This window comes from Talpa europaea (genome assembly GCF_964194135.1).
Source record: "Talpa europaea genome assembly, chromosome: 10".
Taxonomy (NCBI): domain Eukaryota; kingdom Metazoa; phylum Chordata; class Mammalia; order Eulipotyphla; family Talpidae; genus Talpa; species Talpa europaea.
The window spans coordinates 15,954,615-15,977,646 of record NC_140077.1 but is presented as its reverse complement, the minus strand read 5'-3'; the positions used below and the strand labels follow the sequence as shown (position 1 = coordinate 15,977,646).

Here is a 23,032-nt window from a genome sequence, read left to right as displayed (position 1 = left end):
GATTGTTTAATACCACTACTGGTGGCACAGTCCTTGCTACCAGCAATGCCTTTGGGGTGTTCTTCCAAGACATCTGCATCTAACAAGTCGAGCTGAGCCAGGTCTCTCTGTACAAGAGCCATATGCTTCAAAGTCACAGAAAAGACAATGTCCTTCAGGGGCATCGTGAGCATTCCCAAATGAAAAGGTGTGAACTAGTCAGTTACCAATGCTAGCTGGGACTAGCTGTTGTAAATATTCTCTCTGGTTTGGAAATAGTCTAAGACTTTTCTCTTCCCTCCAAGGGCATCAAAGTGGCCAATATTCTTGGCTTTTGGAAGAAGCACCCAGGCACAGAGGATGACAACAAATCACCCCACCACATGCACAAACAACAGGAAGCGTGAGTATGAACTGCCCCATCTCTATAATGGAGGTGAGATGCTGGCACAAAGAAGAATCAGGAAGGGAGAAGTAGACTCAGCTTAGGGGCCTGTCACCACGCAGCTGGCACTCAGGATTCTGTGCCTATCAGCTGGTTTTGGTGCTGGTTCAAGACAGCATGCACAGGAAGACTTTAGAGTATTTCTGCCTACAGGACACCCAGTGCTCACTGCAGGGAATTACTTTACAGATGTTGGAGAATGATAGGCAAGGGTATCTAGGAATGCACACCACCCAGAGAAAGCCAAGGAACATTCAGTGACAATCACCTTTCACTATGCATCACTTAAGTGGAATCAATGAAGCTTCAGCTACTGGTAGAAATTCAACAAGGTCATGGTGAGACCGCCAACGTATTTTCAGAGATCATGTAATTACAAAAATCCCATTTGATCAGAAAAGCTCACAGTGGCCTTATTCAGGATTCATTTCCCATTTCTCAGAATACATTTTAGTTAGTGGGATGAGCAGCAGATTCTAATCACAAATGAATGCAAGATATGGGCCAAGAATGAAGGGCCTGAGAATGGGGAGGAAGAGGCTTGGTTGCTTTCCTTTCCCTGTGTGCCCTTCATTCTACATAGCACAGCATTAAAAAAAAAAAAAAAAAGGACAAGGACACTGACAACAAAAGGCTGCCTTATTTTGGGACCTGGTAGAAAAGATTCCAAGGGTTCAGCTGTTTCCAGGAGAAATCAATAAATTGGGGCATCTCACCTCTTTTTTATCTTTCATCTTCTAAGAATGAATGCATTTGCTCTATGGAAAAGATAATAATTTTAAAAAAAGGCTACTTGGTAAGGCCAAAGCTAAACCACTCAGAAAATGTTAACTTCCTTAATAAATCCTTATTGAGTAGAGTGGATGGAAGAGAAACCACCAGGCTTTGAAAAAAGAATGGGATGGCTGACTTAAAAATCCCATGGACGTATTCCCTGTAAATGTATTGCAGGGTATCATAGGTAGACCAGGAATACACTATTTTTGTCATTTTAATAATGTTGACTGATTAAATAAAATCCACAGTTGGAGAGTCTCCTACAGAATCCCTGTGAGCTCCAATGTTCCTTAAGATCTGTTGCCCTAGGGCTGACCCCAGAGAGCTAGGACACTGGCTCATGGCTTACCCAGTCTACCAGTGAGAGGGGGACAGCCTTAAGCTATCAGTCAAACTGCTGGTGGAAGTTTTGCCAGGCCTGCCTAGTACTATTGATTCAGAGAATGTCTCCAGGGGTCTATCATCAGAAAACATTTACTTAGATTTACTTAGATTTGTGATGTGAATATACACATATCCCAGTCTAATCACTGCTATTCTGATGATCAGATATGCAACCTATGACTACAACAACACAGCTAACATTGTTCAAGGAATGACTTTGGTTCTTACATAGGTCAAATTTCAATCATCGACCATATTTACCAAATGTGTTTTCTCTAAACTAAAACATAACAAGAAGAAAAAGAAAAAAGAAAGAAAGAAAGAAAGAAAAAGAAAGAAAGAAAGAAAGAAAGAAAGAAAGAAAGAAAGAAAGAAAGAAAGAAAGAAAGAAAGAAAGAAAGAAAGAAAGAAAGAAAGAAAGAAAGAAAGAAAGAAAGAAAGAAAGAAAGAAAGAAAGAAAGAAAGAAAGAAAGAAGGGCAACAGAGCATAGAAAGTGAGATGGATGTGGCTAAGGTTACTCATCCTGAATAATTTAAACTCTTACCAGAATGCTCTACACTGACCTAGAACAATGCCAGGACACCATTGATCCCCAAAGCTAGCTTCCTGCTTAGCAGACCTCCAGAGAAAAGGCTATGGCACAAAGGTGGCATAACAACCAAATCTCTCAGTCAGTTCTTTACTAGTTTACGTGAGCTTAATCCAGGTAAAGGGAGAAATGTGCTTTACTGGCAGGTTCAGAGACCCATGAATTGGTATGTCATTGAGTTCACCCTTGCATTAAGTTCAGAAATGTCTTCCACAGATGTCATGAGCAGTAGGCAGCCAATGACTGACTGAAACTTCCAGCAACAGAAAATGTGCTGCCTTATAAGACCACAACTGGGAACCCTAGATTCTAGAGAGTGTTTATCTTTAGCACAATACACTTACTCCCTGAGAAGTCTGCATACCATTTTCGGTGCTTCTGTCTTAAGTAATATAGGATGGACATGATCTCTCTTTTTGTCCTGAGATGCATCAAACTTATGAAGATAAGTACCAGTCACCTCTGGAATCCTCTTTAAGTCTAATGGAACCCCTGGTATTCCATGCATACAGCTATGGATCCATGCTATCCCAAGAGGTAAGTTCACAGAATATGAGTATTATTACCTGATTCTATATATGTCACTAATATTTAAAGCCTAAGCTTTTATTCAGTCCTACATGAAACTGACTTGCTTAACAACTTCATGGGACGACAGCACAAGCTCACCAGTCAAAATCAGCCTCCGTGCAGACGCAGGGCTCAGATTCCATAGCTCCTGCATATTTTCCTTGCATGCATTTTCGCTCTGATTTTCGTTTCTTATATATCCTTTTTGCTCCCATGATGCATGCTTCCCCCTGTAAGGAGACAAGATCTCATGTATGTTGGTACAAGGCTGGGATCTGCCCAGCTCCACATTAGGATGGTTCAGGGAGATGTCCTCAAACTTCAGCGTCATCTGGAGCTGGGTAACCTACTCTGCTAACAGCATTTACTTTCCAAGATCTAGAGCCCTATTATAGAATTACTTTACAGGTAACCCTACGAAGCACTGAAGACATGCCAAAAATGTCCTGGATTTCTTCTGTGTTCATTAAGCCTTTACTTGGCAAGGTGTCAGGTGCAGTGCTACAGGGATACCCGGATAACTAAGACTCAGCCAAAAACAAGTGTACTGCCAACAAATATGTAGTAATTAAGTTCAATTCTGTCATAAAAGTTTTATACATTCATCATTTATGAGTATATGAAAGAAGAGCATTGCTAAGAAATATAAAGATCTAATTTGCATGAGTTTATTTTACCATTGCCCACACAACTTTTATAGCACTGATTTTATGTTGGTCTGCCAGATAAGCAAGGGACTCAATTCAGTGTTTCTCAGCACAATAAATAAAAGCTTTGAATACTGCCACGCACATGCATACCAAAGGGGGAAATATCAGCAATGTAAATGAGAGATAATTTTATTGTTGAGTCTCTGAATAAGGTGGATATTTCTAGCTGATGCTCCCCCCTGCCCCATTCAACAAATTATCTGTGTGCCTGAAGGACCAGAGCAGAGTTTTGTCTGATCTAAATTCATTCTTTCTTGCGCAAACTCATTTTAACTGGAACCATTACACCTCTACGTGCAAATATATTACTTAGTTTAGGTTTGGGGTATATAATTTATCCCTGCCTAAATGTGGGGGTAACTTTACAGAAAGAACCTCAACTATGTCCTTTAAGGGAGCCAGAGGAAGCCTTCTGCCTTGGGAAATCAAAGAAGAGATGCTTTCAGCCAATATTTTGATCTGAGCTGAACAGCAAAGGGGCCACGATGAAGGGGCTTTTCCTAGTAATAATTCTGCATTCTTGTACCATGAGTTCCTTAGAAAGAGTCAAGAAAGACCACCTAATTGCAGGAATCACAGTGGGTGGTGGAAAGGTTTCTCAGGCACTGCTCATCCAGCATAATTCAGTTATTTTCTGCCTCTGTTTGCATTGCTAGATAAAATTGAAGATGTCTTCCTCCCCTCACCATAGCTTGTGCCCCCACCCTGCAACCATATGACAAGCTCAGATAAATTATGTTTGGATCTCTGTGCTGAGTTGGTATTTCATTTTGAGTTGTAAGTCTAAGCCAAGCACATTTGAATTTTATCTCATTATATCCTGCTACAATAAAAACAGGAATGACTTCACAACAAATCATAAATGTTGAGTTTGTTCACTGCTGTAGGACACAAACCATCTAAGAAAGCAGGAGATGGGCATTTTAGCATAGGAACCCCAGTTCCCACACTTAAGCAATGAGCTTTCCCCAACACACTCCATGCCTCCCACCGGGACTCAGATCAGCCCTTTTGCTCCTACCTGGCTGTGCAGCTGCCAGGGTTTGTAGTCCTCTTCGGCACACCGTCTATCGAATATGGACTTATAGTCCACTTTAACCAGCTGCCATTCAGAGCGGTGGCTGAAGTGCCCGAACACTCTACAGAGGTCATCATGATAAAAAGGAACACAATGATAACCACACCACCATTTATAATGACAGCTAGCATTCGCTAAGTGTTTAATGATCACTTTTTGCACAAAGTTAATCATAATATGTTAAACATATCACTTGATCCTTAAAGAACATTTAGGAGGAGGCTACTAATAAATATACATTTTCTTATGGGTAACTTGAGGATCCAGGAGTTAACAAGCAAAAATCAAATTTGTGTCAAATTTTAAATGTTTCACTTAGACATTCACTGCTATATACCACATAAATGGCTGCCCCCAAAATGATTGCATAAACAATCACAAATGGTGCATCCTACATGGCCCAATATTATATTGCTAGGCTGTCTAGTTAATGCACATAGTGCCCAGGGTTTATACTATTTTCACCTTCCCACCAGTCCCTAGGAAAAGTGGGTGGCATTGCCAAGTAGTATCATTTGGCATTCTACTCTCCTTATACAGAGACTCGAACATTTAATGAGATGTTTCAATCACCAACCCTAGGTGTAGAAAAAAGCCACCAAATGGCCTGTTTGGTTAGTTTTTTTTTTTTTTTTTCAGTTGGCATTTTATAAATATAAAATCTGTACAAAGACAGATTATGTGATACATTGCCAATCTAGCAATATTTACCATGGGCAAAGGTGTAGCTATTAAGCATACTAAAGTTTTGTTGATCTTTGTTATCATTAAAAAAGAAGGATGCAAGAAAAAACTTGGAAAATGCATCAAAAAATTCATTCACTTTGATTTTTAAAGTTTCATTGATTACAGGATCAACTGCTTTCAAACCTTCTCTCTGTTTTCTATGTCCAATTTTCCAGAGGAAGGAAAAAAAAATCACAGTTTCATATTTCAAATTCAAAGCTCATGTTTTGCAGCCCACAGGCAAGCAAGTCATTAATCAAGTCTTTCACAAATTAATGATCATCACTTTCCAGACAAGAATGAGTGCAAATGCAATTTCCCAAGAACAGATTGTTCTCACGGTTTTCCTAATATGCCTCACAATTGGATTAGGTAAAGAGCCAGGAAAAGTAAAATCCTTTGTGGGATTTTGATCAAGCTCTGTGTTTTGTCTTAAAGTGAAATCATTCTTATATGCCTCTTATTTTCTGCATGTTTTTGTGTATTATTAAAGTTTTAAATGTGTAACTTCATTTTTCTATTGAAATGACCATTTCTAATTTCCTAAGCCAATTCAAAATAGGAAGAAATACATTAGGCCCTTTTTAGCTGCCATCCCTCATAACTAGGGTCCCCTAATAATTAGTAAAAAGCCATGAAATGGCTACCTACATGTGTCCCTACTCTTCAGCAAACGAAGCAGACTTAACTAAAATACATCCTTCAGGATTTATAGTATGATCAGAAAACATCATAGTTTTCTACTTACGTCATGATTAGAGTCTCTTCCCCAGGCTCACCCAGAACCCCATCCACAAAAAGTGGAATAGATGTGAAACTGTATTTGCTCCAAGATCTCCCCTCATCAAAACTCAACCTAATGACAGAAAAAATTAAGAGTCACTGGATCTCAAAAGAAAAACAAAGACCCTTTCAAAGAAAAGATGCTATCAACCGAGAGAATACATTTCAGAAGTACTTGGGCATTGTCAAAGTGAGCCTTTCATACGAATAAGTGTTCTTAATTACAACAGAAGGTAGGAATATACAGTTAGCCGAATGATTTGGTACCCAGATGTATTACAACATCAATAAGGGGAGAGATGCATGAAATGGAAATAATAAGTCTTTGATAGAATTTTTTTTTAATTTGGATATTTCATTAGATCTGACTATTTAAATTTGGATATTTCATTAGATATTTCCATAGATCTCAATGTAACCCTCTCCAAAACTCACTGTAAAAGGGCAGCAAGACTTGCAGGCGATTCTGAAGAGCAGGGACTTATGAAATTTACTTCAATGGAATTGAGCCAGTTACCTCTAAGTGACCAAGGCCTGAGCAGCCACCCTCTCACACTTCCTAAGTCTCAATTGAAACTCTAAATGAATGGGTACAGTTCAAGCTCCTGAAGGTAAGAGGAGAGGAGTCTGAGACTCTGGAGGCCATGCAGGATGTCTTCTGCCCTCACATCCTCTATGGATGCCTCCTCCCAAGCTATGCCCATTTCTCTTTTTTTTATGCAGATTTTCCTCCAGTACCCAATGAAAATAACCCTGGAGGGGAAACCAGGTGTTTTATTTTGAGCAAGCTCACACGTGGAGAGTCACTTTCAAAATCACAGATGAGGCAATCTATTGGAAACCCCTCTCAGAGTCAGGCTTGGCACACCCACCTGTGGAAGACCTACAGGTGGAGTCGTGAATGTCATCCCCCAAAAGGAAGAAAAGGAAGTAGGATCAGGAGAAATGGTACAACAGCAGAAGTGTCAGGAACTACTAATCTCACCACAAAATGCATACAATAAATGCAAATATTAAATTTCAGGAGAGGCTACTGGGGAAAGGTGACTGCGAGATGTTAAGCTACTCAGAAATTATGCATGACACACCATTCTACCCCTCCCATGGTTCTGCTGAGAGAATAAGGTGCAGAGGAGGGGACTGTCATATTTGCAAACCATAAACAATTCTCTCAGGGGCAAAAACAATCTCCCTCCCTCTTCCTTGCCTCTCCCTTACTTCTGTCTCCCCTCCCTCTCTCACTCCAGCTCTTTTTTCTCTTTCTTTTGTGAAACTGCAGCCAACAATATTATTTTAATAGAGCAAAACTAGCCATTATGTCCTAGTCGATGCTGACATTTTACTACAGTCAGTCTGATGAGCCTGGCCCCTAGTCTGGTCTCAGTGAGGAGCCATGAGGCCTCAGGGGCAATAGGTATCTTTACCAGAGGTGTCGAATCGGGAGAGAGGTGTGCTTCATAGCAACCAGCACGCCACCTTGATCCAGATACAGAACACTGTGCTCTTCTTCAAAGATCTGAAAGAGGAGAACACATATGGCCTGGACACCTCTTCACAACCAGTCACCCAGAGTACAGAGAATCCATCTTCACATGGCAAGGAAAATCCCTCCCTTGATAAAACTAGGATTCCCCAAATCTTTGGGAATATCGAGTTACAGATAATGCTTCACAAGGAAGGTTACAAGCACTGTTGATGTTGCATGAAATGATTCCAGGTGAACTACCAAAGAAATGTAAAGTACTAATATCTATGTAGTCATGTCGATATTCCCTCCTTAGGACATGTTCTAATGATCCCCATTTACAATAATGGGAGAATATTGGTAACTGCCATATTGGGGAACATTTTTATTTATTTTATTAAGGCAACTCAGATTTATAACACTGCATATGATTCAGAGGTCTAGGATTTTTATATGGAAAAAAAAAAAACTTAGAGACACTTTACTCTAATATTTGCATTTTTACAGATGAGCAAAGTTAGTTTTAGAAAGTAACTTGCTTAGGACCACATATTGTAATTGATGGAGCTCAGACTTACAGTATTATAATGTCCTTTCAGATTAGTGGTTTCAAAGTTTCTAAGTATTATATAGCAAAGATGTTCTTATTCAAATCATAGATTATTTACCAAGTTATCAAGTAGTTCTGATCAAAATGTAATCATCATCTCTGGATACATGTGTCATTGGATCGTTCTCCAAATGTGGAGAAACCAGTCTGGAGTCAAATGGAGACAGGCTAGAAACAACTTTTAGATGCTCTAAGATGAACAGCACTTTCTCACAGTCACTTTTAGTATACCCTTTTTGGGAGACATAATCTTTCTACCCATTCGTTTACTTCTTGTAGCCAAGGTGTACCCCAAGCTTATAGAAATAGAGAATTTGTTTTGCTTGGGGTGTTAAAAGAAAAATAAAAATTGGGGTCTTGACTCTTTATTCTCCAGAGGAAGCTTAGTAGTCCATGTTCCTACATGCCTATAATATCAACTGCCTTGGGTTCTTAAGGAAATTTCTTTCCTGGCCATGTTCTCAAAATATATAACTTACGCTGAGGATCTCTGAAGGTCTGAACCCAGTCAACAGCCAGTGGATTATAATATGAATGTCTCTGTTCCTGTTCAAATTTTAAAGCAGAGTTTTCTCATGGTTGTATGATTACCTGTGCATTAGATTTCAGTTTATGGTGCTAGTTATTGTATGATAATTAAATGTCAGTGGGTTATTAAAACATATTTATTGAAGTGTAACAACCATGCATTAGGCACATACCTTGTTATGATTGCTGAACCTCATTAAGTGTTGTTTTATAACCTATGGATATCTAATTTCCACTCAGAAGAAAGACAGAAAGCATTTAAGCTAAACACATTGGTACAAAGTGATTCCATTTCTGTTTTCTCTAACATATGCACCCTGATGGTTATTACTCTGTCTTTTGCACATGAGATTTAAACATCTCAGATCACCACCTGGGTAATGGCTATTTCTGTATCATTGCATTCCTTTCTATTCTGACTATAAGACAAGAGGGATTCATGTGGCAGCTAGGCCTTGGCTGGATAATCTACTCTCCAGGCTCCAGGTTGCCAATAAGATAAACTCTTAGGGATTCTGGTTTTCATTTTGGGGAAAAATTTAGTCAGATGAACTTTGACTTCATTGTCACTTATAAACATTCTTCTAACTTCTGAACAAATGTCTTTTTAAATTCTCTATAAGAAAGGCAATTTAGGGCCTCCCTGATGGTGCAGCAGTTGAGTGCTGGGTTGCAAAGCTGCCTGCAGCCTCTGCAGCGCCAGTTCGATCCCCGGCAGTTGGGCGAGGGTCCCGCATGGCACACAGACCTCTCCTGCTGCCCGCTGTTCCCCTCAGCAATGTACTTTGTCAGTCTGCCTATTCTGCTCCCTGTTCTGGCTCTGGTGAATTCTCTCACTCTCCCGTGCTTCTGACTGTACTCAGTGCTTGTATAAATAAATAAATAAATCTTAAAAAAAAAAAGAAAAAGAAAGGCAAGTTACACAAATATTTGTTAAACTCAAAAACTTGTATATGAATCTCATAACAAAAAGAAAAATAAACATTTTGGCAAACTTTAGGATACATACAGACACATGCACATCACACACATAGCTAAGTAAGTTCCCCGAATTGAACTAAGTTGGAAAATTTCCATGCTACTTACACTTCTGTGATTGGACCCAGGATAATGTCTTACCTGCCTCCAAGTGTTCCCTGCATCTGAAGAGACAAACATGCTGATGTCGCTGTCTGATAATTCAGAGCCAATATTTCCTGGAAAGAGCACATCTTCATTAGGGAAAGGAACTTTCTGCAAAGACTAACAACGGACTTTATTAGCAGTCTGCATTTCTCGAGATAGATCCAGACTGCAAATATTATATCTGCGTAGGGTGTTCAGCATACTTGCTTCAGGGTCAATGGTTTAGGTACTTTCAAAGATATTTTTAACTTGCTCATTAAGCGCCAAGCACAAATATCTAGATTCTTAAAAATAAACATACTTACAACAACAAGCAAACCAGGAACACTTCTTACCTGAAGCCACGATGATGCTGGGAGCTGTGTCTCGGCTGGCAATGATCCCTGAAGTGTAGGGATTCTCAGAAACCTTAAGATGAAGGTGTAGTGAGCAATAGGGCTGGAAGAAGAGAAATGCGTATTATGAATGCACGTAACTTAAATGGTCATTTAATGAAGTCCAGATTCAGAGCACCTATTCATTCATTGCACCACGCCCATCTATCCATCCATCCATGCATACATCCATCACTGCCTTTTATTTTCCAGATACTGGTGTCCACTAAACACAAGACATCTGCCAAGCTGATAATGGAGAAAGAACACTCTCTAGTCTACTGACTTAATTGCCATGTCATTATTCCACAAATATTTTAGTAGCTTATCACATTGACTAAAATTTGACCTCCGCCAGTACAAAATGTATAATTTAAGATCTTTGTTGATTACCATATGGGAATTAGTACAGACAAAATACCAAATTCTAGAGGGTGATGAGATGATCTCCATTCTGGTTAGGGGAAAGCTTTAAGGAGAAAATGGCACCCGAAGCAAAAATGGAGAAGAGATGAAGCGCAGATGAGAGGTCCAGGATTTCAGGCCTGAGTTATATCAGTAACAGAGAAAAGAACATAGAGGAGAGTGGTGAGACAGGATGTGGCCCGGTAAGACTGGGAGAGGAGAAAAGGGATGTGATGAGGAGAAAGGATTGCTCTGTTCAGACTGGAGGGCTTTGAAGAAGTCAGCTGGCTTCTTAGTTCCTCCATTGGCGTCCTTGGTCTTGGCTGCACAGGAGGAGTTGATAATATACGAAATGGTCTCAACCATACAACTGACACAGAATCTGTGTCGGGGCACAACCAGAATCAGTATTATTTAATATAAAAATTCATACTTGTTGACAAAATGCACTAGCAATAACAACTTAAATGAAAGTTTAAGGGACTTATTTATCTGTGCCTAACAATCTTGATCAAATTGGATTGAGATAGCACGTTTTCAAAACCAGGACAGTAAATCTTATATGAATTTCATTTAAAATAATTCATGTGCCAAGTTGTCAAAAACTACAAGTTTGTGTTTGAACTCGATTTCTTTTCATCTCTCAGGAAGATTATTTTCTAATCTTAGCAACTTGAGTGTTTGGAATAACCTATGTATCTCTGTTATTACTTTTATTCTGCACTATAAGTCTCAGCCAGTAGATATTCAGAGAGCTACAGAGATACAATGATTAAATTTATATAGGATGGAGTAAATGACAAACTAAAAATGAAACTCAGGAATAGAAGCAGTCAAAATACTATGAAGTAAAAAGAGTGGATCACCACTGAGTCTTTTCCCCACTGCCAACACAGAATAAAACACAGAAAAATGACAATAATAATTTACTAGTTTGATAGGAAAATTTCATAGAAAGCTTTCAAAAAAGGAATTTTTACTTTTTAATGTCCCATAAGCACCAGGAAAGAAACCCCTTTAAGAAACCATCTGACCCAAACACTTGGCTTCCCTGTGTCCAAGAAGTCTAGAACAGCTACACTTCTCTGTGGTTCAGGTCCCAGGGCAGAGCCACACAGCACTCACAACACTCAGACAAATGCTAAGACAGGATAGAGCAGAGATGTCAAGCCATTTTTCCATGAAAAATTTCCTGACAAGCTCAGTCCACCAGAATCTCCCCTTCTCTGATCTATACCAGTTAATTTTCCCTGCATGACCCTGTTTTATCTAACCTAGCTTTGTATAGTTTTATCTCCCAAAGAGATGCACTCTACAAATAGAAACATCAAGGATGTCTTTGCCTCTACCGTGGAACCTAGTATAGAATCCAAGAAGGGAGACAGAAAAAGCTTGAAGTAAATATGAAGCCATGCTTTTGTGTTTGAACATGGAAGATATTACTATTTTGTTCAGAATAAGACTAGAAGTACCTGGTTTATTTACAGGTCACATAATCAGAGCAATGTGAGTATCTCCATGGCATTCCAAGAAGGGCATCACTCTTTGAGCACCTTGCCTAGACATACGACTTTATGGAGGGCTACGGCGCCACCCACAACAACAGGACATCCCTGGCCAAGGGAGCCGCACCTTGTTTTCAATCTTTAGCCAGGCACTAACCAAATTCTGTTCATCATCCAGCAGTCTAGACAATGAGAGTGAAGCTCAGTTGCCACCTGAACCCAGACCTATTTGACATGGAACACCTGCCATCACAAAGAAAAGGGGGCACTTAAAATGGGCCATCTCAGCATTGCTCTGTGGCAATGGCTTTCAGAGACCCGAGATAAATTAATTTGAGAAGAAAAGACACCCAGTTCATGCAGTAGCAAGAGCATCAGAAATGATCTTTTTTGGTGCACTTTTTTATCCTCTCTCACATTTGCAGTACTGGATTGCCCCCAGCTGGTACAAGAAGAATATTCCATGGCTTTTTTTTTTTTTTTTCTTTCATTATTTCAAGAAAGTTATGTAGTCTACCTCATGTTTGAAGAAAAACAATGCTAAACAATCCATCTTCAATTTTTTAAACAACTACTTTTATACCTGATAAGTTCTGGCCACTTAACAGAATTAAGTCACCAAAATTTATTAGACAGCTGTATTACAATGGCTGTGTGGTCCTTGCCAGCTCCTGAAGGGCACAAGACTTCTAATTCTCAGAGGCACATTTTTCCCTGTAGGGGGCGCTTTGTCCACTTCCCTCCTCTTTCCTGCCTGCCTGGTTTTCTCCCGTTAGCTAACATGTGCTGACTAACCGAGCATCTTTCCAAAGTTACCTCCAATTCAGTAGACACAAAGCACAGCTCGTCTCAAAGACACTCGTCTCTTTCTCTTCCCTTTCTACATAAAGAAAATGTAGACAACTGTGTAATGACACCACCATGCCCAAGCAGCTGACATACAGAGAATGGAAACCAGCAGATGTTTGGAAGCTACCCTTTGTGTGCTAACTCACAAAGAGCCACCAGATATTATCAATTGCTCAATTCTAGAAGCAACAAGATCCTTAGTCTGCAATTTTTTCAGGGTCAGGTATGAAGTTTGAGCATTTGGTGCAAATTAAACACTCTCTTCCAGGAAGAAGGGCACCAAGGCAAGTACGCACAGTTATGTATATTCAACCTCAGGGAGTTCACATACTCTTGAAGCTTATCATGGGCATCCATGTCCTAATTGCCTAATTGCCACCATGAAACAGATCAATTTATAAAGATGATTTGACGGTCAATCTGCTTCTGATAGTACTTCTTCTGCTCCGTACCCCAAACGTGATATTACTAACCCTTCAATCTCAATCTCATGATAGCTTTATCCTTAGGGCTCCAAATCCGAGCTTTGTGTATTGCAAAACCAAATCAGAACTTTCAAAAAATAATTAAGCAGTACACAAATTTCCAAAGAGTGTCCCTTCTCTTTTGCCTCCACTGTTTCTGTCCCTGAATTTGTGCTAGAAATTCTTCAGCAAAGATTCAGTGACAGAGAACAGATTGATCCCTGGGCCAGTTGGCTGAGTAGGGGTATTCAGCTCTACTCCACCAGCACAAGTGAATCACTGCCGGAGCAAAGGAGGTGGAGAGCAGAGTCGAGAATCTCCTGGGGTAGCTGGTTGCTCAGTTCCAGTAGCAAATTACCAACTGAATCCATAAAGAAATCACTCCTTTCTCCATCAAACACTATGCTTCCCTCGGGGCCTAGGGTTTGTCACTGGCTCGGCTCACATCTCACCTCTTGGGAGCACAATCCTGAGGTTTTGGAGGCAGGTGTACTGTGCCCTGTGAAACCCCATCTAATTGCACAATGCAGCCTTCAGAGGAAAGAAATCCCAGCTGAGCTCTCCAGGCAATCAGTCTAAAAGTCCTAAAAATACAGCTCCAAATTACCCTGGATGTCTTATTTCTATAGAATACATTTTACCAGGAACATTCCACTCGGGGCTGTAATTCTGAACTTGTTCCATATTCGTAACAGCCCTGCTGAAAATCTCTTTTCTAATCACCAGGCTGTGCTTTCAGTGACACTGTCACTTTCCAAGTACTCACAATCTACAATCACTTTTTATCTGCTCTCTGCCACCAGCTCCTGAACCTAAAGTAGATTTTTAATAGTCTGGGTCTAATGGAGCTCAAAGATTTTCTTTCCTACTTTGTGCCTTTGTGATTTTGGTCTCTCCTCCCACTCCCTTTGTCATGTTCCTCTCTTCACCCCACTTCTGTTTTCTAAAGCCTGAATTGAAACTACATTGAACAACAATGTTAATGAGGAAAAGGGGTAAAGAGACTCCTGGGTATCATACATCTCTCTCTCCCATTAATTCACCTTTCTTCGATCTTAGTAAGTCTACTGATTTTGTTAACTTTGAGGGTCAACTTAAGCCTGAGAGTTTCTGGGATACTCTGACACATCCTTCCAGATGACTGTCAGTGGCAAGGAAAGTTCCCATTGTGAAATCCATAAATGAAGCACCCATCAATGAAGCATTTGCTTCAAACAAGCACAGTATCCATAGTGACCGGGGGGGTGTGGAGGACCTACCACGGCAGGTATGGTTCCTGCAGCTGGGTGTTTGGAGTAGCCAAAAAGACAGCCATGGATCCCGTGCTCCCAGAGCCCACACTGTAGTGGAGGAAGATGGACATGGACGTCAACAAATTCATGCGGGGATTTCAGACAGTGAGGGATCATGGATAAAGAATTACGACAAATACAACTTTGTGAAATGCTCAAAGGAACTCTCTGAGATTAAGTAATCAACCAAGCAAGGATCTGAATGCCAAGAAAAAGCAGGAGAGAAGAGCATTTTAAGAGAAATAATGGCAAGTACAAAGAGCCTGGATATGGTAGGGAAAGCAACCCCCTCCTGTCCACCATGACCTATGAGGAATGGAGGAGATCAGCGGGAGACGAGCCAGGGCAGCAGGCAGGGGGGCAGAGTATATGATCTCTGCAGCTACGGTAAACTCTTTGACTCTATTCTACCAGAATCAGAAAGACCCCAGAAGGTTTAAGTAAAGGAGGGGCAGCTCTGAATATTTGTAAAGCTCCAGTTGGTTCCATCCACAATTAGAAAACAGATATAATCTATAGTGAAGCATGTTAGTGGCTGTTCAGGCAGGGCTGCAGAGCTTGACTGAAAGGGGTGCAAAGAAATTTTTTAGGGTGATGAGTAGAGATTGGTTATATGGACATACACAATGTGAAGATTAACCATGAGTCTCTTTATGTGGCTACTTTTAATGTATTTTATCTAAATAAAATCAGATTAAAAAGTAAGTCACATAGATTGCTGGGTGGAGAAGAGATGGCTGGGGAGAGACGAGGAGCAGTTAGGAGTCTGTTCCCTCAAGTGGGAAATGGTGACTTGTATTAGGACAGGCATGTGGAGATGGGGAAGCAAGCTGATGCTGCGTTCCTGTTTTGGAGGCACCAAAATAGGATTGCCTTAACTCTGAGCTGTGGGAATATGGGGGGAGGAAAGGGGTTCAGGAAATACCTCGAAAAGTACCATGTATAAGAGGCATTTCTCTGGTCCATTTATAATGCCAGTGTGGCCAGGGGAAACCTTTTTAGGTGATATAGTTATTTGACTTTCATGGGCACTTAATCTCCAGCGTGCATGGCGGAACGAAGGAACATGTTAAGGCATGGATGCATCCCAGGCATCTTTGGCTAAATATTACATTCCGCCTTGGAGAAGCAAAAGTAGGACAGTGGTTCTTTTTTTTAAATGCTACTAAGCTAAGGTGTTCAATAAATAAATCCTGCACTTACTTCTCTGTCACTGGCTGTATTTGTTTACTTACTAGAACAACTGGCTTCCTCCTTTTCCCCGAGTCACCCCCCACTATTCCTCATTAGTTGCCAGTAATAAGGAAGGAAGCTGAGTGGGAGGCTGAATCTCAAGACGGCTTCCCTAATGCCCAGTGACAACTGTGACATCCTCTGCAACTAATAAGGTCATGCTATGGCTTCTGGCATCTTCTCAAATATGAGGGTGACCCATCCACAGTGGTATGAGATGAACCTGCAAAATGACTCTTCAGACTTTATGGAAAACAGGGAAGCCCATCTTACTAAAACCGAGAGATCTCTCCTCTGGTCTCCTACTGGTCTCTCTCTTTTATGAATTTTAACTACAAATTCTAAATTTCTTTATGGAAATCAGCATTTAATTACACTGTGTTTTGCAATTAATCTCATCCTCTGCTCCTTCTGGATTCTTTTGGTGTCTGTTCATGAGGCAAGCGTGGGGCAGGCCTCAGAACTACTACAAGTAGTGAAACATAACCTTATAATCCTTCACTTGTGAATGGAGTCTTTCTCAAGTAGACTGGGTACTCCTTGAAGATAAGACCCCTCTTTGATCTCTGTCTTGAATTCAACTGTGAGATCAAATATACAAATAAATTGATACTGATCTACTTATTTCCTGAAATGTTAGACAGCTAGAAGAAAGCCATACTTCAAAGAGGGAACCAGAAAATTTTGTGAAGAGTCAGGTAACAAACTATCTTGGACCAAAAAATCACTGTCATGAAGACTCATTTCTGCCATTATAGAGCAAAAGCAGTCATAAAAATATGTAAATTATTAAGTAGTGTCATCTTCCAATAAAACTTATTTAGATAAACAGTTGTTGGGCCTTATTTCCCCCACAGGCCATAGTTTGCCAACACCAGCTTTATAGAAAAGACATCAATGATAGAACATATTATAAAAAGTATTGATAAGGGTTTAAATCAGTGATTCTCACCCTTTTTTTGATAAACTTCTGTGGGAGTATGATTAAACACCTCAGTTCATCAATTTAACAGATGCATTTACATGTCCTCAGATCTGTCACAGGTTATGCATGAGTAAGAGAAGAAACCATCACATTCTCCTTCAACTACAACGTGAGGCCCTTATGTGGGCCATGACTGAATGACCTCAGAAGTTCACAGGAAAATCATGCACTCCAGTTCCCTTATCACTTTGGTTGGGCCCAACACAAAAATCAGCATGGCAACGCTTTTCCATACACTCTCTCTTCACACTCTCCCCTTTTGTTCATCAGTTAAACAAATAGCCCTGGAACCATCTTTGTCCACCTGTTTAACCTACATTCCCAGCCCTCCACTATGTGGGGCATCCTGCTCTAACAGGAAGACTCACCAGTAAGCAATGCACAGGATCCCCTCTTAGATCCGTGTCTGGTGCCTGCAGCAAACGCCAGTCTCTGCCTTTGTTATATGTGATGAAAGTCTTCACCTGGTTGTCAATCTTCTTGTTAGCCAAGAACATTCCCTTTATCCCTGCTACCTAGGAAAAATTGACATGGCTGAAAAATACATCTATGTCAGAAGGGATATACATGTTTATTTAAAAACCCAAAAAAGTAGACTGCCAAGTTCCTCTGTGAACACTTATTTTGGAGGGTGAGGATAAGGGAAAGAGTGATGGGTGAGGATAAGGGAAAGAGTGATGCTGAAGTATAAAGACTCCCTGGAGTGTGGGACAGAAAGCAATGGATTAGGGCTCCCGAGTATATGGGGGTCATGGTGCAAGTCTAGCCATTTATTTCCTCTAAGGTAGGCTGTGTCCCTGAGTTTGCAGTTGCTGAGAGAGGAACTTTGGCATTTTCAGTTATTTTCCTTAGTGGATGATGCATAAATAGAGGCTACTTCCATTTTGTATTCAGGATAGCACCCTTAGTTGTATATTATTATTATTATTTTTACATCATTTTTCAGTTTTAAACAATATTTGCTTCCCCCACCCCCTCAGGTGTAGAGTTTCCTTCCCCAATGCACCTGTGCACCATCACCTCAGTCCCCTGTGCGCCTCCCTCCCTCCCTCTGATCCCTCTCCCTGCTCCTCCCCTGCATTATGTCTCTGATTTATAATTGTCTGGTTTTGCTTTGTTGTGTTTTGTACTGTTATTACTTTTTTACACTGATGTCTTATTTGGCTCCCTTATATTCCTGCTAATCCTTCTAATAGTTCTCTGGGTAAGTTATTCTATTGTGAAAAATTATTCTATTCCATAGATAAAGAAACTATGGCCCATCTAAGTACAGTGACTTGCTTAAGTTCATTCTGCCTAAGGACACAGAAATTAAGCAACGACCTGGGATTTTAACCCAAAACTCTATGGCTTCACAGCCTGTGTCCTTAATGTCTACTTAAATTATTGAGCTACCTACAGCCTTAGGCACTTGAAGAGGGTCAATTAAAGTGCATGATCCAATTACTATTGCTTTTTTTTTTTCTGTAAAAGATTGCTTCATTAGGTCACCAAACTATACTGGGCAAAAGAGAACAGGTTTAAAATGTAAAGAAGTAGTGGTATGAGATGAACCTGCAAAATGACTGTTCAGACTTTACGGAAAACAGGGAAGTCCGTCTTACTAAAACCGAGAGATCTCCCCTCTGGTCTCCTACTGGTCTCTCTCTCTCTCTCTCTTTTATGAATTTCAACTATTTTATGAATTTTAACAATTTCCCTAAATTGCCAAATAATCTCTCCACCATTCCTGTAACACCACTGCACCCACTATAAATAGTCCTTATTAATGACTTACCTCTGAAAATACTACTGTCTTCTCTCTTCTATATATTAGAAAGTAACAATCAGTAAGCTGCCAACACTTTGTAATAACAAATCATTAATCGTGCATTACATTTTTCATGTATTTCAGTGTATTAGAGACATTCATTCATATGTATGAATATATATACACACTCTGCCTGGAAATATGACAATGAGGGAATCTGAAGGGCAGGGAGAAAGGAGCTGAGATGGGTTGAATAGAGCATTTCTACACTATGCATATCTAATTTAATGCTCACAATAACCATGAAATATAGTTTTCATTTTGAGATGAGGAAGCAGAAACTTAGATTAAGTGATTTTCTGTTGCATACACAGGGATGAGTGAATAAGCTAGCAGGCTTATTTGAACCATTTAACTAAAGTCAGACCCTTCATATTATAATATGGACAGTTATAAGCAGAAGCGTGAAATCTCAACTTCCATCTTTTTAGTCCTCGGGTCATGCCAAGCATTCCACTAAGCACTTTATATGTGAAAACGCTGGTATTCATGGCCAACCTGCATAACAACTAGTATCCCCATCATATGGGTGAGGAAACTAAAGTGTACTCCAAGTTTAACTGCTTCAGATAACAGAGAGTCTGGGTTGCCACCCAAATCTGTCAGACTTCTACTACCCTTTCAATGAGCTCTGATTTTGTCAATGCAAAAGGGCAGGGTTACTATCAATAGAATACACACGACTTGCCTTTGCTTTTGACATAGTCAAACCTCATTAGATTGTACCTGCTGATTTGGCATCTGGGATAATTTAGAGTTGAGCCAACTTTGTACTCTTTTGGAACAGCAAGTTTGTTAAGCAAATAAATGGTTTAAATGAGTTGCTGGGAGGAATACTTTGAACTACTTAGGAAAACAAGTCTCATTTTGGGCCATCAGCAGCAGCCAGAACAGATTCTGCTGCATTGTGGATCCTCAACAAAAGTGGAAGATGTAAACTCCAGGAGCACTCGACCTCCCAACAACAGCGTGTTAATTACAAGTAGTACTTAGTTTTTCACTATACCAGCTCCAGAAGGACTACTCCCCAGGAAACCCCATGTTGGTTTTGCATATGTTCGAGAGGCTGTTACATATTTAAATATGACTACTCTGCCAGTTCTTTAAAAATTAAATTTCATTAATCAGAATTTTCACAAAGTCATACGTGTCTTCCCTGCATGGTACACCCCTGCAGGAGGAGCAACACTGTCTTAACTACCCAGCACTCCAGGCAGTTACAGAAAGAACTGAAGGAATACAGATATGACTTATTCCCAGTTTCAATCTCCATTTTCCTTCCTGCCCTCCCGCTCTTTGGGTGAGGGTGTCGGAGCAGGGTTATGCATGTTTAGGAGCTGGTTCATTTGATTTGCAGAAATGGTGACTTTATTGGCCTCCAAGGACTTGGCATTATCAAATGCCACTTGAGCCAAGGGCTGTGCTTTGTAATTCATCTCTGGCAGCTTGGCCTTCAGGTTTATCTTGAAGTGTAAAAACTTGGCAAAGCAGAGGGAATGTGTGACAATAGGGGAGAGAGATGGAGAGGCTCTGCTTATTTTCCTCTTGCAGTCAAGGCACTTTATCTATGAAAAGGTGTCTTTTTTCTTTTTTGCCTCTTTGGCCTGCAAAGATAGTCTCCCCTGCTCTTATTCTTTTTGTGCCATTTTGCTCAAAGCCTGAGAAGTCCATCTTTCTGTGTGCCTGAGTGCAACTCAACACTTTCCTTTAGGACTCTTGTAAAGTATCAGCAGGTATTTCTTGGAATCTCTACCCCCTCCCATAGAATTCTGGATATCAAGGGAGCATTAGTGAGTGGGAGTACATGCATGTGCACACATGTTCACAAATGTGCTTGAGGTCTGGGGTTCACTGAGGATGAGGGAATATGTATCTATTTTCAGACACCATCCCTATATACACACTATCTGCATATTTGGGGAATAAGGTAGCATTGAGGGATGGGGCAGGGTGGGGAAAAGTAACATTCCTAATGGAAGGCAGGCCTTCACATAGACACAAGTTTCCAAGGAAGACATTCCTATGTGAATAACAGGCCTTACCCTTTGGGAGTTTTTCTTCCTTTAGGGAAAGACCTATTCCCTTTTTTTGCCTTTCTGAATTCTGCACAAAGATGTCTGAGAACACTGAGCATGTCGGGAAGCCACTTTTGCTTTGTTGCCTGTCCTCTGGGGGGATTTAATACCATAAGTCTCAAAGGTAATTAACAGTTATTTCTTAGTCTCTATTATCATCCAAGTCAAAATATCATTTTGATTAGACTTGAGCTATGAGTTTCTAGCTCAAGCCTCACACCAACACAAAGCACATCAGCACATCCACTGGGCCCCAAAAGGCAGTCTCAGAGCCCTGCTCACTCCCTTGAATCACCTCCTGACCTGTCTCTACCTGCCTGTCCCTCAAGGCCCTGCTCAAAAAGCCTTTCCCAGAAATGAATGTTTATTGAGACGGTTGCCTCTTCTCTGAGCTCTGGTTTGTTTCTGACATAGCTGTACCTACATCACAGCTCCCGATAACTCTGGAAGCTTTCCAGGGCTGCTTCTCGAGTACTCCTTGACTGCTTCCCACAGGCTGATTCAGCAAGACTGTGGCCACCTCACCCATCTGTTCTCCCGCTCTAACCAACCTTTGGATGGTCCCTCAATCCACTATATTCCTTCATTAAAATCTATTAAGAAAAGAAGTCACTTTGTACAGGAAGTCCTGGGTTTGTTTTTAATAAAAAAAAAAGTCCTGGATCTGTTTAGACAGTAAGAATTCTGCCTTAGGCAATATACCAAGAGCAACAGTACCCCGCATTTATTACACACCGCACAGTGTCAGGTACGGCAGGAAAGACTTTGCAAGCACGACCATATCAGTCCCCCATGCACTCTGAGCGGAAGTCAATGCTATCCTCGTGCTATAAATGAGAAAACCAAAGTCTGGATGTGATCAATCAATGTGGTCAATCAATGCCCAAGGTCATTCACTAGGGATCCTGGGTGCTGAACTCCAAGTCATTGTGTATAACTGCAGAACTCACAAGCTTAACCCTTTGGCCATACTATTTCTCCAAACTTTCTCTCATCTTACAGTGTTCTGTGAGAGACATGTAGGGAAATGACACAGGAAACTATCTTTTACTCACACTTCAGTACATCTAAAGTACAGTAGCATTTCAATAAATACTTTTATAAAAATATTTATTTATACAAGAGATGGGGTACAGGCCAGAGGCGTGGGAGGGTGAGAGGATTCACCAGAGTCAGAGCAGAACAGTCAGACTGCCTGAAATATACTGCTGAGGGGAGCAGCGGGTGAGACAGGAGAGGTCTGCCGCACCATGTGGGTATCTCCCTAGATGGCTGGGAATTGAACTCGCGCTGCATAGGCTGTGGACAGATTCACAGTGCTGCACTCAACCTGCTGCACCACCAGGGAGGCCCTCAATAAATACTTTTTAAGCAGCTACTATTTATGATGTATGTAACAACTAAAATGTCTAAGCAAGTATACATTCATTCGGCAGATTTTTTTTTTTTTTTGAGGCTACTTGCTAAGTATTATATATTTAAGTTTCCTGGTGATCTAACAGAAGAGCCCCAGATATCTCCTTGCATTTAAATACATGCCTCTAGGGCCTCCCCGGTGGCACAGCGGTTGAACGCTTGGTTGCGAAGCTGCCCGCAGCCTCTGCAGCACTGGTTCAATCCCCGGCTGCTCCCCGGCCACCGGAGGAGGGTCCTGCATGGCGTGCAGACCTCTCTTGCCGCCTGCTGCTCCCCTCAGCAGTGTACTTTGGTCCTTCTGCCTGCTCTGCTCCACGCTCTGGCTCTGGTGAATTCTCTCACCCTCCGGCGCTTCTGACTACACCCAGTGCTTGTATAAATAAATAAATCTTAAAAATAAATAAATAAATAAATAAATAAATACATGCCTCCAGAGGGTCTTCTCCTGTTCCACTCTTCCATATGCTTCCGTGGAGGACAACTTGGAAGAACCTTACATAGGAGTTATTGTTTATTTCTGTCTCTGATACTGATTAGAAAATGATTCCTCCCACCTTCTGTCTCAGATTTGATTTAATTATAAATCCAAAATGTCACAATCTGAAGATAATGTAAAAGATGAACTAGTTATTATACGAAGAAAGAGAAGGTATTTGTGACCGCTGCTTCTTTGTGCTTAGGGGATAGACAATTTCCCTGTTCTATCAGGCAGGAGAGATGTATATTCTGCAGGGGTAAAGGCAGTACTGCCATCAGGGAATTCATTGTTCAAAAGCTCTAAGGTTCTCTCTCCTCCCCTGTTGTCTTGATCAGGCAGCTCTCTCCTCATGATTTAAGGTATTAAATAACAATGA

The 23,032-nt window shown here is 40.7% G+C and overlaps 1 protein-coding gene across 4 annotated transcripts in view; it reads right to left on the bottom strand.

The window, feature by feature from the left end:
- SORCS1 (sortilin related VPS10 domain containing receptor 1) overlaps positions 1-23,032 on the bottom strand; it is a gene marked incomplete at both ends in the record, with an annotated part of 470,229 nt that overhangs the window by 71,488 nt on the left and 375,709 nt on the right. For all 4 annotated transcript variants that reach the window (XM_084244881.1, XM_084244882.1, XM_084244884.1 and 1 more), the window contains 7 exons: positions 2,845-2,975; positions 4,477-4,594; positions 6,008-6,115; positions 7,467-7,558; positions 9,765-9,841; positions 10,106-10,208; positions 17,246-17,392. In XM_084244881.1, the coding sequence (XP_084101007.1) occupies positions 2,845-2,975; positions 4,477-4,594; positions 6,008-6,115; positions 7,467-7,558; positions 9,765-9,841; positions 10,106-10,208; positions 17,246-17,392 (776 nt within the window). The remainder of the gene's footprint in view (positions 1-2,844; positions 2,976-4,476; positions 4,595-6,007; positions 6,116-7,466; positions 7,559-9,764; positions 9,842-10,105; positions 10,209-17,245; positions 17,393-23,032) is intronic.